This window comes from Pocillopora verrucosa, chromosome 2 (assembly GCF_036669915.1).
Source record: "Pocillopora verrucosa isolate sample1 chromosome 2, ASM3666991v2, whole genome shotgun sequence".
NCBI classification, from domain to species: domain Eukaryota; kingdom Metazoa; phylum Cnidaria; class Anthozoa; order Scleractinia; family Pocilloporidae; genus Pocillopora; species Pocillopora verrucosa.
In genome coordinates this window covers 20,164,222-20,180,299 of record NC_089313.1, presented here as the reverse complement: position 1 = coordinate 20,180,299, position 16,078 = coordinate 20,164,222, and the positions used below count along the sequence as shown (strand labels likewise).

The 16,078-nt window shown below is 37.4% G+C and overlaps 1 protein-coding gene and 1 long non-coding RNA gene across 2 annotated transcripts; both read left to right on the top strand.

The window, feature by feature from the left end:
• Positions 1-2,342: 2,342 nt before the first annotated feature.
• Positions 2,343-4,783, top strand: LOC131790270 (kelch-like protein 5). The gene is given in 2 exon segments (XM_059107460.2): positions 2,343-3,715; positions 3,718-4,783. Coding segments are annotated over 2 exon segments (1,281 nt in total). The 5' UTR covers positions 2,343-2,706; the 3' UTR covers positions 3,990-4,783.
• Positions 4,784-5,943: 1,160 nt separating this feature from the next.
• On the top strand, positions 5,944-12,625 carry LOC131788804 (uncharacterized). Its single transcript, XR_009340549.2, has 4 exons — positions 5,944-6,139; positions 7,966-8,233; positions 10,040-10,301; positions 11,362-12,625. It is a non-coding gene; the product is annotated as an uncharacterized lncRNA (long non-coding RNA).
• Positions 12,626-16,078: the final 3,453 nt, after the last annotated feature.

Here is a 16,078-nt window from a genome sequence, read left to right as displayed (position 1 = left end):
AACGTTCTTTAGCCTTTAGAGTCATACAACCATTTTTTGTCTTTCGTGATGAGAAACGCGCCTGCAACAAGACGCACGCGTGGCGTAGCCAGATGGAAAATTAGCGGATGACATTAGAGCCTCTCTCTTAACCGATCGCGCGTGTGAGCAGGCAGTCCCCGCGTTATCGCGTGTTTCATCGCGTTAGATTGCAACCAGGAAATCACGTTGGAGGGAAAATATTAGGAACATTTACTCCAACATTTTAGCCTAAATGTCAACCACTAATCGAGAGGTACAACAGAATTCTTATGTTTTGATACACGTACTCATTCATCTATTATACTAACCAGTCGTAAACTTTACATGATCATGTTTCATTATCTTGTTTGGTTCGTAAAGAGAGAATGATTTTAGATAGACTCTTATTAATAATTATTATTAAATGATGTGAATCTAGAATCTTGTGTATGAACTGTTGATTTATTTCATTCAGAATTTGATCGGGTGGGGCAGGGTGTGATAACAAGAAAGAGAGAAAGTAAAGTGTGCGAATCCAACTGGTTGATGGCTGTATTTTTTTCTTCCTTTCAAATGTCTTCGATATCGACAGAATTTTATCGGGAAATAATAATTTCTTGATTTGAAAAATGTCATAATGGACTCACAAATAGTTGGTTCCTCAAGGGTTTCCTTAGTCTGGGCTTCTCCTTTCTCCCCCTTCCCTTTTCCCCCCCAGCCCCCCCCCCTCCCGAGGAAAGGGTAATCCCAGGAATTCTTGCTGAAGGTTTCTTGCACGGTTTTACAAATCCTGATCGTGTTTGGGACCAAAACAATGCCAATAAACACGCTTATTTTCAGACCTGGTCACTATTATCCAAATCTTGTGGAGTAAACAGTGCCAAAGACAAGAATTTGCCCAATTCATCCAGAAAACACAACTCGAATTATATGATGAGTTACAACTCTGTCTCTGTTATTAGGAAGAGAAAAGACATGCATGTTCCCTTGAAAATACTCCATACTCAATGGGAAACCTTAATGGACGCCTAAGCTTAAGTCTGGTCAAAATGTATGACCATTTTCGGAAATCGGCAACAAAGTCATACACTTTGTAGTGGCACACGGCTACGGAGCTTATATCAGAGTGTAACCCCACCCACCCCACTCCTCTCCTCCTGCCCCCCCCCCCCCCCCGTCACTTTAGGACGCAAGCCTGAGCCGAGTACGCAAAATCCTCTGAGTTCTTCGTCACTATTGCCTCGTGTTGGGATCTTGAATAACAAACGGCTTACTACATCTCCATTGTTTCTTAATAGTTGCCCGTAATCAAGATTATCTGTCAAAATAAATACTTTTAGAGCTGGGTTACAATCTATCGATCTGCTACGTCAGAGCACGTCATGCTCATCAGTTCACGTGCCTTGTGAACAGAAATTCATGAGCGAGGAATGTTGTCACGAAACTGAGTTTCGTTTTATTGTAAAGCGCACGATTACCGGGCAGCGAAAGTAGAGCTTATATCCTCTTCATTTCCTTCTAAAACGTATTGGTATTAATGCAATTTTTGTTGCTGAATATTTGGTGAATATTCTTTTGACCTTAAACGATTTTGCTAGGAGCTCTACCTCTAGAGATTGAATGTTATTAGCGCCTGACGCATAACAATGGGCGAGTAACTAAGCCAATTCTTTTAAGAGCAAGGGATCGCTGTAATTCCTTTTTCTTCCAGATCACTCATTGCACGCGGGTAAAGATAACTTTTAAACGTCTCTTTGTTCCTTCAATTTTCTAGAAAAAGTTGGAGCATTGATTAAAAAAAAAACAATTGTGACAAGTGTCAAAAATTTTAGAAATTGGCAGCTTGAATATGTATGAACGTTCGCATTCATGGGCCAAGGGATATTGTCATTCTAATTAATCTATTTCGCTTGGAAAATAATGCCGTCAAATTTATTTCCTGTCCTGGGAAAAAATAAAGAACTGTTTCACTACTAACAAGCGAACAGGTGCTTTCTAGTTTTCCTCTATCTGCATCGAGATTGATAGGAGAAAATGCATTTTGATTAGTGTGAACTTGATTTTATGACTTCTCCGGTGGAGCAAATTATGCAGATGTAATTAATATTAATTTTAACTCAAAGGGATCGTTACTTTTTGGTTGCCACGAAAATTTTATCTAAACGAAGTGCAGTCTCGCTTGACCTTCGTTTCAGTTTATCTCAATGAAATGATGACAGTTTCATTCGTAATATTGGCGGCGTTATGATTTTCACCCCGATATTTTAAGAACAGACGCGTCTTTCGATATGCAAATACGCTGCGAGGTTTAACAAGTAAAAGATCACTTAGCAACTCAAAAACTGAAACATCCGTTTTACTCAGGCAGCAGTAATTTTCCATACCGCTCGGTTGTGTTTACCAGTTCGCGACGTTTAACTAGGCTTCAATGCAATTAATACCCTAAGACGAAAATCGCTTCTTTGTGCTTGACACCTGAAGGAGAACGAAACCTTCTAGAATTTACATTCACGTCCTATGGGTGATTTCACTTGTTTGAAGTAGATGAAGCCGGCGATCAAGGGCAGCCCGAGAGATCGATAATTTTGCGCAGTGTGTTCAGAGTTCAGGTTCATTTGGAGTCTGAGAGTAAATTGTTTTTGTCTCGAGTACAAAACTCTGAGTTTGAGCGGAAAAAAAACACGTGAGTGCAAGTTATGTGTAAACATGGAGCGTGCAGTTGATGTATTGCGAGACGCTTCAGTATGGCTTCGATCTCTGCCAAAGGGAGATATTAATGAGAAGCAAGAAGAAGGATTCCCATTCAAGAAAGATGCTCCAACGACAAAACCTGACGCCATCTGGTCTAAAACTAAAGAACCCCAGATCGTCGTCGAGACTGATTCGTTTGACAAAAAGAAACTGAAGGATAAACACGATGAATTCAACTTCGACAAGGCGCGAGAAAAACTGCGAGAGAAGCTTGAATCTGTATTAGCTTTTCCGAGCGAACTGAAGGAAAAATTCCAAACGAAATTTCTCCACGACACCGCAGTTAAAGTTGACATTTCCGAAAGAGAAGAGACCAGATCCGGGAAAGAAACCGACTTTGATCGAGAGTATGACATAATCGAATTGCGCGAAAATATATTCGTCATCGGAGGAGCAACCGAGGGCAACGAAAGCGAGCCCTCTTCGGCTGTTGGAGTCTTCAATTGTGCCGAAAGAACATGGCGGGAAATTGCGCCTTTGCCGGTGAAGACAACGGCTTGTTATGCTACGGAAGTAACAGCTATTCCTGCTCTTGTGGTTGCGGGCGGTTTTGGTGGATGGAAGGCCCTTAACACGGTTCAGATGTACGACTGGGTTACTAAGGAATGGTGCATCCTTAAACCAATGAGAAAAAGACGATGGGGTTGTTATGCGACAGGAACAGAGCACGGGATTCTCGTAGCTGGAGGCTGCGACCAAGGTACTGTCCTAAGCAGTGTCGAGCTCTACAACGTCAAGAAGAGAGAGTGGTTCACACTTCCAGAGATGCTGGAACCCCGCTGCAACTTTGGTGGCGGAATCATCGACCGGAAGCTGCTTGTGGTTGGAGGTGGATCAGGCTTCTACTTCAACAGCGCTAAGAATTCAGCTGAAATTTTCGACGGAGAGAAAGGAAAATGGACAAAGCTACCGCCAATGAAGCGAAAGCGCTACGGCTGTGCTGCTGTAGCATGGAAAAGAAAGCTTTTGTGGTTGGTGGCTGCGACAAGAGCGGATCCGATGTGCTAGAAGTTGAGGCGTTTGATTTGGAGGGACATGTATGGCTAAACTTCCCTCCGTTACCCGTAGGATATTCTTTGTGCCGGGCTAAAATTGTGCAAAACATGCTCGTGGCATTTGGCGCTGATGGTGGTGAAAATACCGCATATGCCTTTGATTTTGAACTCAACAGATGGGAGAAGTATATCGAGTTACCACAAGGCAGAAATGCTTACGCTATTGGAGTTATCGGCATTTAAAATATAGAAATCATCGTTAAGTTGTATCCTAAAATTTATCGAAATGTCTCATTTTGCATGGAAGCAAATGGTTACGTAAGGGTTTCAAGAGCACGAAAAATTCCCAAATTTATAACAAAAGTACTTTTCCAGAGTATTTCTTTACTTAGTCAGTCGCCAATCGACGAAAAAGGTTCAGAAAGCCTGTTATAAGTAAATCAGCGAGGATTTTTAGATTGCACCTGATTTTTTTTGCAAAATCGCTCTGAGAGAGAGCTTGCTGAAAAGTGACCCAATTGAAGGGCTCGAAACATTTCCATATGTATATTGCAATCAGAAAACTGTTTGTAGATAACTCAGTTAAGAAATTTTAATTGCCCTTTTATGTGGATATTGCTGCAGGAACGTGTCCAGAATATTCTAAACAAATGGTTCACGGTTCTGCGTCGATATAGCCAGTAGGTTTTTAGAATGTTGTAGAATGTTATAGATTTGCAATTTATATATTTAGAAAATGACGCAGAAACTTTTTGTGCTCTTTGTTTTCTTATAAGAAGCAAAAAAAACAATCATCATTGTTTATTAGAAGTAACTTGTTCTCTTTAAGAACATTTCCGTAGATGTTCTCTCCTTGTAGAGAAAATGCGGCATATAGAATTTGTGATCTTCATTTGTTTACGCAGCAACATTATCTTCGTAAGCAGCTCTTCTTAAGTGTCGAATTTTTGCGATGGTTATCTCGAAATATTATTTTGTACAACGGTCCAGTTTTAAAATATGCAAATAAATTAGGCCGTTAAACAATTAGTTCTAAAGACCTTTGCCCTCCCTCTGTTATGCATTACTGATTGGCTACCTTGACTATAAAACCTACTTATGGTCACGTGAAGAGGACAAGGCTGAGTTATTCTGTACGGTCTTAACTTACTCTTCGTCTCTTCTTCACTAAGGCCCCGAGCGACCACACTAAAGGGTTTTATTAGTGTCTGTTTTCGTCTGAGACGCAACGAAGGAAAACATTTTCACCCACACTAGCTTTTTAGTTTCCCTCTTAATCCACACCTTCATTTTTTTCATTTCAGTAGCGCATACATTTGGAAGAGTCTTAATTTCGTCTATTGTTTGCACTAAAAGGTCCGAAGGCGCAGATAAAAGCGATAGTGATTGAAGCAGTTTCCATCATCGTTTTCAAAATCCTCCGTTTTCACTTGTCCACACAAGAAACGGAGCGTTTCAAAAAGGCGCTTCTCTCCAGAGATCTCCGTTTTTATTCAAGTTTTCGATCGTTTTCGTGCGGCCGTGGTAGGCAAAAACGCACCAAATTGTATACGTTTACGAACGAAAACGCAGTAGCGTGGATGAGGCCCGAGACAGTCTGGAACAGGGTCCGTGTTCGCCAACTGAAGACTACGTGCGGTTTTTACTCCCCTCTCTTGAAAGACGTTCTCGATTGCGGGAAATGAGCCTTTGAAAATAGTCCTTTGGGGAAAGGTATTTTAAATCATTTGGAGAATTTTGAATCGAAAAAAGCCCATAAATATGCCACCCATGGTTCCTTCACTATACATGTAATAATTTGTTTGCATTTTTCCGTATCATTGGTATCTTTTTTTTTTTACATCAATTTGTAAGCAATTCAATTAGTTTAAAACTCAAGCTGAGACCAAAAATGCTCATGATTTGTCCATTTGCTTTTAGTGAGATGAAACAGATCTTTGTTTCAGCCAGTTATGATAAAACACTCCGCGCTTGAGAGCGCCGCCACTATGGCTTGTCTCTTAAGAAATTCTGCTCTCTGATAGGATGGATAAACCTGAATATCACCCTTATCTAACAAAAAACTCGATGTGCGAGGTACCGGCGAGATCTCCCGCGTTTTCCCGCGAACGATAGAAACTCACGCGTGACGCCCACGCGTGACTTGTTTTTCAATGCGAGAAGACCGTGAGAAATTGGGAACGAGAAACAATGCAACATGGCGGAAAAGACGAATAGCTTTTAGCGAAGATTACGTACTTTGCCACCAGTTACCGAACAAAAGTGGGATATTTGATCTGAATTGCCTTCCCAAGATGCTTTCTCTCGCCTTGTGATGTTTATTTGCAACAAAAGTGCTCACAGCGCCTGCAAAGACAGAAAATGAAGAGCCAAACTGATGCAACATGCTAAAGGTAAGGTACCTTTTAAACTGGTTGTCATGAAGATATTCTTACTTTTTTAAGCAGTCTGAACTTCTACCTAATTCACTGTTATATACTTAAAGTATGTCGATGGAAGGAGAACATCAGCTTTTACAATTAAAGCGTATGCGCACATTCACCCTAGTAAAGCTTCCCTTTCTTCATGATTCTAAAATGTAAATGAAACTTAACACCACAACAGACAGAGGCTTGTTTTGGGACCAGACAGTTTATTAAATGTATATATCCTACGTAAATAACACACTTGACTATTACATAAAAGATATTTGACGAATAAACTGAACCAACAGTCCAGTAATTAAGAATAAATTACAAACACGAATGAGATTAAGATACAATCAAAAGCGTTGATGATGTGGGTGGGAGGGAAACTAAAACTTTCTTAAAGCTAGAAATAAACTTGTTGCTTGCTTGCTTGCTAGATTACTAATAACAAGTGCATTGATACCTAAGCAGTAATACTAAGTAATTTCACAACTAAAATGCGTTAGCATGGTGAATAGCCATTGGCTCTACCCAAGTCTTATCACTTATATGCTGAACGAAATTGCTCAATCTTAAAGAAAAGGGAAAATACAAATTTGCACCCTGCCTGTACCCAGTCCAGGCCTCTCAGTTATAAATGTCTAGATTCATATTAATAGAGATTAATATTCACTTAAATTTTGAGCTGGAGAAAAACACATTCATATGCCTACCAACTAAGCAAGATTTCTGTGCATTCATCATACATACAGTTAAATGACCAAAATAAACAATAGCGGAGATGTATCATTTTCATATAATTATGACTTGAATTTACAAAAATAGGTCGATAGTAATAGTATAGGCCAATAGTAATAGATAGTATGGGTAACCAAAGTGTTTCAAAGACTTCCCAACAATCTCGAACATTTCCATATATATTCCTTAAAATTATTAGGTGTTTCAAATAATTCTGAATCACCCATTATTAACTATCACCCACTATCAAATTGAAAGACATTAGTGACTGTTAGTAACATTGCGTATTATCACTAGACATAATCAATTGCTACCAGAGTTAAATTTAGACTCTTACATGTACCAGGAATCATTTACTCTTAAAAGGTATTCAGACTACAATACTAAGGGTCACTTGGTCACAAACATCATTCACTGAATCTAAACTTTACACACTGGTACAGGATACTCACTGCCATGTAAACTTTCGCTGACTGCAGAGGTAACTCATTGTCTCAAGACGTCATTCACTGTTAAAACACATCTCTCACTGTTACTTACTAAATAATATTCACTGTTATTGAACATTGTCCAATGATCAGAAACCAGATTAGATGTAAACTTGATTGTTAGAGACATAGTTTTGATGATTGAGAGGTGAACATTTTTTGATGTGGGTCCTGTTTGGTAGACTGTTGTGTGACTCTAACATAGTGACAGTTTTTCCATTGAATTATCTCACAAGGAAAATGTGTCTAAGAATAACTGGAAGAATAAAAATCACAGTAAATTGCAGTTTCCAGTCTCCAAGTTTAACATAGGGGAATGATGTCTTCCAGCTGGATTGGCCATCACTAAGATTTAGCTTGAAGGATATCATGGAGTTTTGAAATAATTAACTGATACTATGCACAGCCACATTCTGCACAAATGATCCAAAACGTTTTTTTGGTATAGATGTAGACTAGTTGAAAACTGTATGCTTTGATATCAGTATGGTAAGAGTTAGACTTGCTCTTTTAGCATGATAACTGTCAAGATGTAAAGCTGATAGTCAGACAATTACAAACTTTTCTTGTGTTCTCATATTGTAGACTGCATTGGTTAGTACAGCAGTAAACCATTGTATCATGCAAGCCTTGGTAGGTGGATGTGGACAAACTCAGGAAGGTGGCCTGTGGATAAGCTATGGTATATGATCTGTAGACAAGCTATGGTAGGTGACCTGTGAATAGCTATGGACAAGCCTTTGGACAGTTCATCATGGTCAGAGGAGAATTTTAGATCTGGGATAAGAGTGGCCAGAGTATGATGAGGCTGAAAAGAATGTGCTAGATTTGATGGTTGAAACTATGACAGCAGGTAAATTCTAACTGTTTCGCAAACTACTTTGAACATTTTTTGTCACACCAAACCTAGATATCCTAACAAACATTTGCGGCCAGTCTAGCCTCTTACAATTGTAGTATAACATTTAACAACACCTAGGCCATCTGTACCATAATTATTAAATATCATGAGTTATTGTTACCAGAGCTTATCCTAGTTTCCACAGCACAGCATAATTATTAATACTTCTGCAGTTTGGGATTCTGAAATTGTGCAAGTTTCCCTCCACCTATAGTTTTCTGATAGCGATCGATAACCACAGGGAAAGAAAGGCTCTGTAAGAGTTTAGAGTCTCTCCCAAAAACAAAGCAAAATGACCCTCTTTCAATTTTCCACTACACACGAATTCAAAGCAATTAAATCTTAAGAACATCATTCTAAGGTCATAATTTATCTAATTTTAGTACAAAATATGCTTTTTGAATCTTGAAGCTATAGGTGACCGTGATATAGACAGGATTTTAAATTTCAAGAAAACACTGGTATAGATGTTGACTTTCAAAAGCATGTCCTTATAAACCTTCAAGGGTCAAATTTTTCAAAATCAGAATTTTTAACTCTTTCTTTAAGGTAACAAATAATTGTTAGTGATTGAAAATAAAAAATTTGAAGGAGAATGCAAGAAAAGCTAAAGAAATCATCCAATTATTATTGATAAACACCTAGCCATTTGATTCTTTGAGGTATTCAGAGGCCTGTTGACAATATTAAGGGGCCCATCTTCATCTGGGACCAGGGATCTAAGGTTAATACTTTTTTGTCTGGGTGCACGATTTCAAATCTGAGTCATTTTGAAACTCTTTCATGAGATAAAAGATAAATCTTTCTTTTCATGTGGCAACATGGAAATTATAGAAATACAGTCAAATGAAAATGTAATGATCAAATCAATACTGAGACTGTATTAAAGAGAACGTGAAATAAGAATTTACCAAAGATGGCTAAATTAGTCTGCCGTTTTATGATTAAATGTTATTGTTTTACAGTATTGTCAGATATTCTCTTGGCTTTGTTGCTTGGGCATCTAACTGGCTTCCAAGACTCCCATTGAACCTTCTCATTTTCCTTGTTATAAGTTCTTGACAATAATTTCTACTCTATCTTTTTCTTTTATACTGAAGGTGCTTTTTCAAACGAGCTTTCTGCCTAAAGGAAAACTCAATCGACAAAAAACTATGTTGACATATTATAAAACCCATTCCACTTCAAACTTTGCATCAATTTAAATTGATGAGGTCGTGCGTGTTGGGGGAATTAATGAATTAAGTTTACAAGTTGCAAAATTAGCATTAAACTGGAAGGTGCCTTGACAATTTTTCGAAGCTTTGTAATTCTCAAGAAGCGTACAAGGGTAAAATTAAGTCGAAAATTCCATGTGCTTCCTCAGAAGAGTGACGAGTGGAGGAACAATGGTAGTATTTGAGAAACTGCCGACTTACCCCTTCCCTTACTCGATAACAAGTTATGGTTAATGTTGGGTTAGGGGAGGGGTAGGTACGCAGTTGTTTAGATTAAGCCAGAATGACAAACCCTTTTCATTAGACACGCCCATAGCACGATTTCTGAGGTTCGTTCGAGCTGCCGTTGAAACAGCGCTCTTCTTTTATGTTTAAGATAACGTTGGTTTTGAAATCTGTCAAAAGAGTAAACGCATAGAAAATTGCCTCGTTTTTTTGTAGAGAATTAATTATTCAATACTGATTCTTTCACGATCTCGCGAGCTCAAGGGTAAAACGGTTAACCGATCTGAATTGCAAATTTGTCCTTGTTATTATTCAGGATTTTCTCCCACCTGCACATTCTACTGTGGTGTTACTCGGGTGCGGAAAGTTCTGTGGCCGTTTAGGTCTCCTAACTTGGTTTACAAGCTTCAGGATTAATGAAAATTTTGTTGAAGACACCAAGGCTTCCACGATGGCCACGCGAGAACCTTCCAAAGGTAACATCGCCAAAAGGTCGCATATTCTTTAGCGAAAGTGCAAAATGATACCGCGCAAGATGGCAACCAACATGGCGGACTAATGATTCTTTGCATTTTAAGGTAACTGAAAGTATTTATTGTGATACAGAGAGCTTGATAATTGTTTTGCATGTAAATTTAAACTAATCTTACCGTGTTTCTTTCGCCAAATTCCCAATGTAAACGAGGAAAAGAGACAAGGAATATGGAAATTAAAAAAAGCTTGTGAAATCGGTGGGTGGAAATCTTCGATGATTTTAAAAGTAGGCCTTTAGGTCTGTAGTTCCGTCACAGGCCTCTTGCTGATGCGGTGAAAACAGCGATAATGTAGGTAGATTTTGCTCTTAGAGAAAATCCAAAAGCAGAGATATGAAATATTTCTAAATGTTTTGTTTTCATCAATCCTCTCCTTGATTCCACTGAGAATTTTGTTTCCAAATGATTTTAAGATATTGAGAGTTATAGTCCTCTGTTTCCTAGTATACTTTGGGAAGTTTTCTACGTAGCAATTTCAAACAGAGGAACAACGACTGATTGCAATATGTCACTAACTGAAAGCAATTTTTGTTGTCTCGTGAAATCTGCTCAGAAAATCAGTAACGATTAATACCTTGTGCGTTTGATCTGTAATTTGACCGGTGTCCTCACAGAGTTGTATAACCTATTGTGGCTAATGTACTAAAAAACTGGGGTTTGTGCAACTAATTTCGACTATATGACCTCATTTTGACTACTCCTCCTTTTAAGCTCAAACTTGACCAAGTTTGATTCAGTTTTCCGAACAAATTTCAACTGATCCCCTCACATTTCTTCATTAGCATTCTTAGTCTACACGAGGAGGGGGGGTTTCATTACATTGGAATGGACGTCCTGTCTTCCTCGCTGAGTATTGAAGATAGATAACGCGTTTCTGCAGAATTTAGGATGATTTGTTCAAATGAAATATCGTTTCAGCGAACGTAAACAGTCTCAACCAAGGACATATCTATTTCATACATTGGATGTCCATGTAAAACTATACGGTGTAAACTTCTTCTTCATTCTCTGAAATTGGGAATTTTAACCCTGAATTCTTTTGTTGCTGTCACAACGACAATGGTTATGATCAGCTTTTTTTCTTGTTTATGTTCTTCCCTGCTAGAATTCCGCGCAAGGTTCCCTCGATTATCACTTTGATTGATATCCGGCAAAGGGACAAGTGACTGGACTGAAATCAAGCCGCTGGATGACTGCATAAGTGGATGGAAATCAAACTTGCAAATGGACATCAAACTTGCAAATGGACGAGGAACTGGATTGAATCAAAATGGAAAATGGACATGTGATCGGATTTAAATCAAGCGTACATGTTTTAAAGATAGAATCCTTAATAAGGTCGGTTTTGAGATACACAGTAATAGGCCACGAAGGTGCACTTTTAAACGCAATTATTGTGTCTAGTTACAAACCAATTTTTGAGATAATTTGAAATGAAAATTTTGATGAGTGCCAAACCGTGCCAGTTCGATTCGTTTTCATGAAAATTGTCAACCTTACCAGCAGGAGTTTGTTTTAATTGTTGCCATATACTGGCAAGATTTGATTTTTCAAATGAAATATGCTTCAAAATCAACCTTAATGAAGACTTTTTCCATATCGTTTAAGCATCATGATCATCAGAAATTACGAAGACAAACCGACCCGATAACAATTAAGAAAGATTCTCTGTATGAATATCGAATTTCTTAAACACGAGCTTACGAAAGGTGATGTGGATTATCTGCCTTTGTAAAACAAAATCTAGGGAAATTTTCGAAATAATTGAGAAATTAGAGGATAAATTTTTGGATAGAAGAAGGAAATTGTCAACATGTATTGAGGTCAGATTAGTAATGCAAATTGTTCTTCTAAGTCGTATTCATGAAGGAATGTTTCCAACTACTATTGTGAGGAATAGGTATGTTTGCTATCGTTCATACGATTCATTTTAATACACAATTCGTGAGTCGTGAAAATATCATATTTCAAGTGTTTCATTTATTTTATTCAAAAGCAAGTTGAAGCGTTTACTGTGCACCTTCGTTTTTATTTTTTAAAGGCAAATTTACAAGTTATACCAGTCATCAGATTACAATGCCGAGTCAAAGTTTCCCCTTTTCATGGAGTTAGCGTTTATTGAGAAGCTCAAGTTCTTATCGAATTTTCTATACTTTTTGCTATCCAAATCCCTTTCAAAATTAATTTACGCATGCACCAATTTGCTATTGAAAACTTTAAAGCTCTGCAAGTTACATCCGTTTCAAATGATACAATTTTCCCGCCAAAAAACTTAGAAAAAATACGGGCGCCCAAAATACGCATGCGCCGGTTTTTTTTTTTTTTTGGAGATGTGAATAAAATTAATTTATTTGTCTTGTCTTTTTTCATTGTTGAATAGAAGTCAATAAACACTGCAATGTTCACTTTTTGTTTCTTTATTTTCATTCTTGAAAGAAAATAACATGAATTTTTTAATTAGTCAAGTGAATTGCCATTAAATAATCAAAAAGGTGTCAAGGAATACTTGTTCAAATATATACTAAGACTTTTGGCGGGAAAATTTGGAGCAATTTGCACAGAGTTTCCCCTGATAACGTTCTAGACAAAAATTCAAAATGGCTTCCCTTAAAATTTCCCGCCAGGTGAACAAACAGAACTTCGTACATCGATAAATTGTTTGCCAAATTCATATTTGACGTTATCGAACATGAAATACTGTCTAATTGTAGCGATTTCTTGTTTTTACTGTTTTGTACGAAGTCGAGCTTGTTTGCAATTTTCTTGGCCAGTTTCGTCAAAGTGCAAAATACAGAGTTTGATTTCTTTTTCAGTGATTTTAGTCTTCCCGATGTTACATCAAATTGGCTGTGGCTTTTAAAAAAGCTTTTTATTAAAGTTGACAAACAAAATAATCTAACTCCAGACTTTCATTGCAAACTCTGTATATTGCTCAATCTTTACACCACGAAGAAACTGGCGAAAAAAGTCGGGGACTAATATACTAGTTCTTAAGTAACAAGACAAGCCAGAAAGTTTGACCAAACACACACCAAAAAAAAACCGGAGTTGATTCAAAAATAAAATTCCTTCCATTATTTATAATCAAAATCCACCAAACAGACTGATTGGGATTAACAAAGTGTATCTCAACTTTGATTTTCAATAACAGTGACTCGCCATGTTCCTTAAGATTATACCTACACAGTGGAAGTAAAGAGGCGGAATGTCTCTGCTCCAAGATTGGTAGAATGTCAAGACAGTTCGGCCGTGTTCATTGGAATTTTTTAAATGCCGGAAGAGTTCGAATAATTTAAATTCCCTGTAGACAGTATCATTGGTTGCGATTACAAATTTCCTTTTTCTTGGTACACATCGTCTCTAGTCAAAATTCTATAGCCTTAATTTGGTAGAATGACAATACAATTCGTCCGCCTGTATTATGAATGTTTTTTGGAGGGTTAAAATTCCGAGAACTCATCTATCTAAATTTAGCTGTAGTTGTCAGTTTTGCTTTAATTTGGAAGATGGTGGAAGACAATCCGTGCAAGCACAATACAATTTTTGATTAAAACGAGAGAATTTACAATCAAAATTCCCTAAGGAAAATTCAATTACTGGAATGTTGTATATTTGCATCTCGAAGATGTCTTTCAACATTCGTCCAAATCCTGTTAATCTCATTTAGAATTTCGTACATACTATAATTTTTTCAATCTCGAAGAGAATTCACCCATTTGAATGGCAATGCTCATTGCTTGCCAACCTAGAAATCTTTTTTCTTTTTGCTTCAGCAAGATGTCTCGCTTCTTTTCTTCCACTGTTTAGGAACTTAAATTAACATAATTATTATAGTTCTCAAAAATTCAACTGCTGGGTCTTGTATGAATTTTTGCAGCGCAAAAGAAATAGAAAACTACCGAGTTACATTAATTTTCCGTGCACGCGAGGAAAATAACTCTTGATGATGGTTCAAATTTTCAGAGTGGAAATTCTAAATTAATCGAAAAAGAAAGCGAGTTTTCTCCTTTTTGTAAATGAGACTGTCAATTGCACGAGACGCACCTCATATGAGATCTTATAATGTAAAATTCAAATTTAAATTTAAATTTCTATCCCTCAGTGCAAGTTTTATTCAACGATTATTACTGGTAATGGTGTTCTCACGTTGTGTTCATGTCAAATTTTCGTACTTTTAACAAAGAATACGCAGATATCAGCCACTTTTCAAAGCCTCAGTTATCATATCAGGGTACATAAGGTTTTTAAAAAAAGTGAGAGTGAAAATGAATTTTACGCATAAGGTTTGTTTGCCACAACGCCTTCTGTACCAAATCTCACAGAGAACAAAGTGTGCCAACAATTGCTTTTTGAGAACTAAGATTGAAAATATTAACTAATTCTATTTTCTAAATCAAGTGGCACTGTTGGCAGACTGAGAGACTAGCGAGTTAAATTTGGTTGTCCCAATTTTCGGTCGCTTAAGATTGATCAAACTTACCGCGGAAGACATAGTGCAGATTACTGTAACGACGATCCATCAAGTCAGTCTATCGTACTCAATTACTAAGAGCTTAGATTACAGTGCCACTTGCTATGAGGACCTCATGTCGCCTTATACCCGATTAAAATGGTGGGTTATACATATGAGAAGTTGAATTGCAATTTTTTGGGGGAACCATGACAACAAATGCACGAAAATTTTAGCGAAAAGCCTCATGTCTAATATAGGCAAAAACAATTTGACTTCGCAATAATTTCCTTCTGTACTTTGTCAGAATTTCTTCCATCACAAGTTTTACATCTTGTTTTCTTCAATGAATCAGCAGTTTAGACAGTATTTTAGACAGTAAACTCAGTATTTTGCATGCTCTCTTGGTATTCAAACCACCATCTTATCGGATATTTTAGCGATTTAGTTAATCAATATTCTTATCTTTACGACGTTCCCCCATTGCTTGACTTGACAATCCATTGTTTCTCGCTTATAAATTCTACTTCTTTGGCTTGTTCAGCTTGCTGTCTTCACTGAGAGTTATATCTGAGCATGAAACATTAAAAAGATATTTAGCATCATGGCAAGCGAACTTAAAATTATGACATTACTTCTACGAGTTATATCCATTTTAAATGCGACTTTCAACACTAGATTGGCTTGGAGAAGAAAACGTATGGAAAGATGAAAGAAAGTCCTTGATTATTCCCGCCACGTTTTATGGCACAAGTGTGATGTCCTATCCCAGAATATTTAAACGATTTATGGACTCTGAAGTCAAGTTGTGATTGAACTGACAATATATATTTAACGTAGTTTTGGCTCTAAAGGTCATGAACGAAATAGAAGTGAAAACTCTGTTATGAAAGTATTTTTGCCCAAGTCTACTTGTTGCTTTCCGATAGTTTGGCAAGGTCAAAATCTCTCTTGACGAAATCCCAAATACACATGGCGTCCTTCAACTTCGTACATTGCCACTAGTTTCCTCTTAAATTAAGCGTACAAGTCACATGTGCAATTAGTTACTCACCTTTCGCTTAATTTCTGACGTTCAGAGCAGTAACCATGCTTTTCTTGAAACTTTTGTGAAAGATACACAACGGAGAGGAACTGCTTCGCCTGACATCTTAACGTGGCCGCCAACAGTTTGTAATGAGGTGCAAGATGAAAATTGTTCATGAATATGGATAAAAACGTACCTCCAACAGACAGGAAATACGTCACAATTTTAGGTGTGGTTCGTTTATGTTTTGTGCACGCTTTTTAAGAGAATGTTAGAGTTTTGCAAAGGCCCTTTATCTGTCGGTTTTTTAAATACAGTTTTCAATTCATAGCATATTTTAAAACG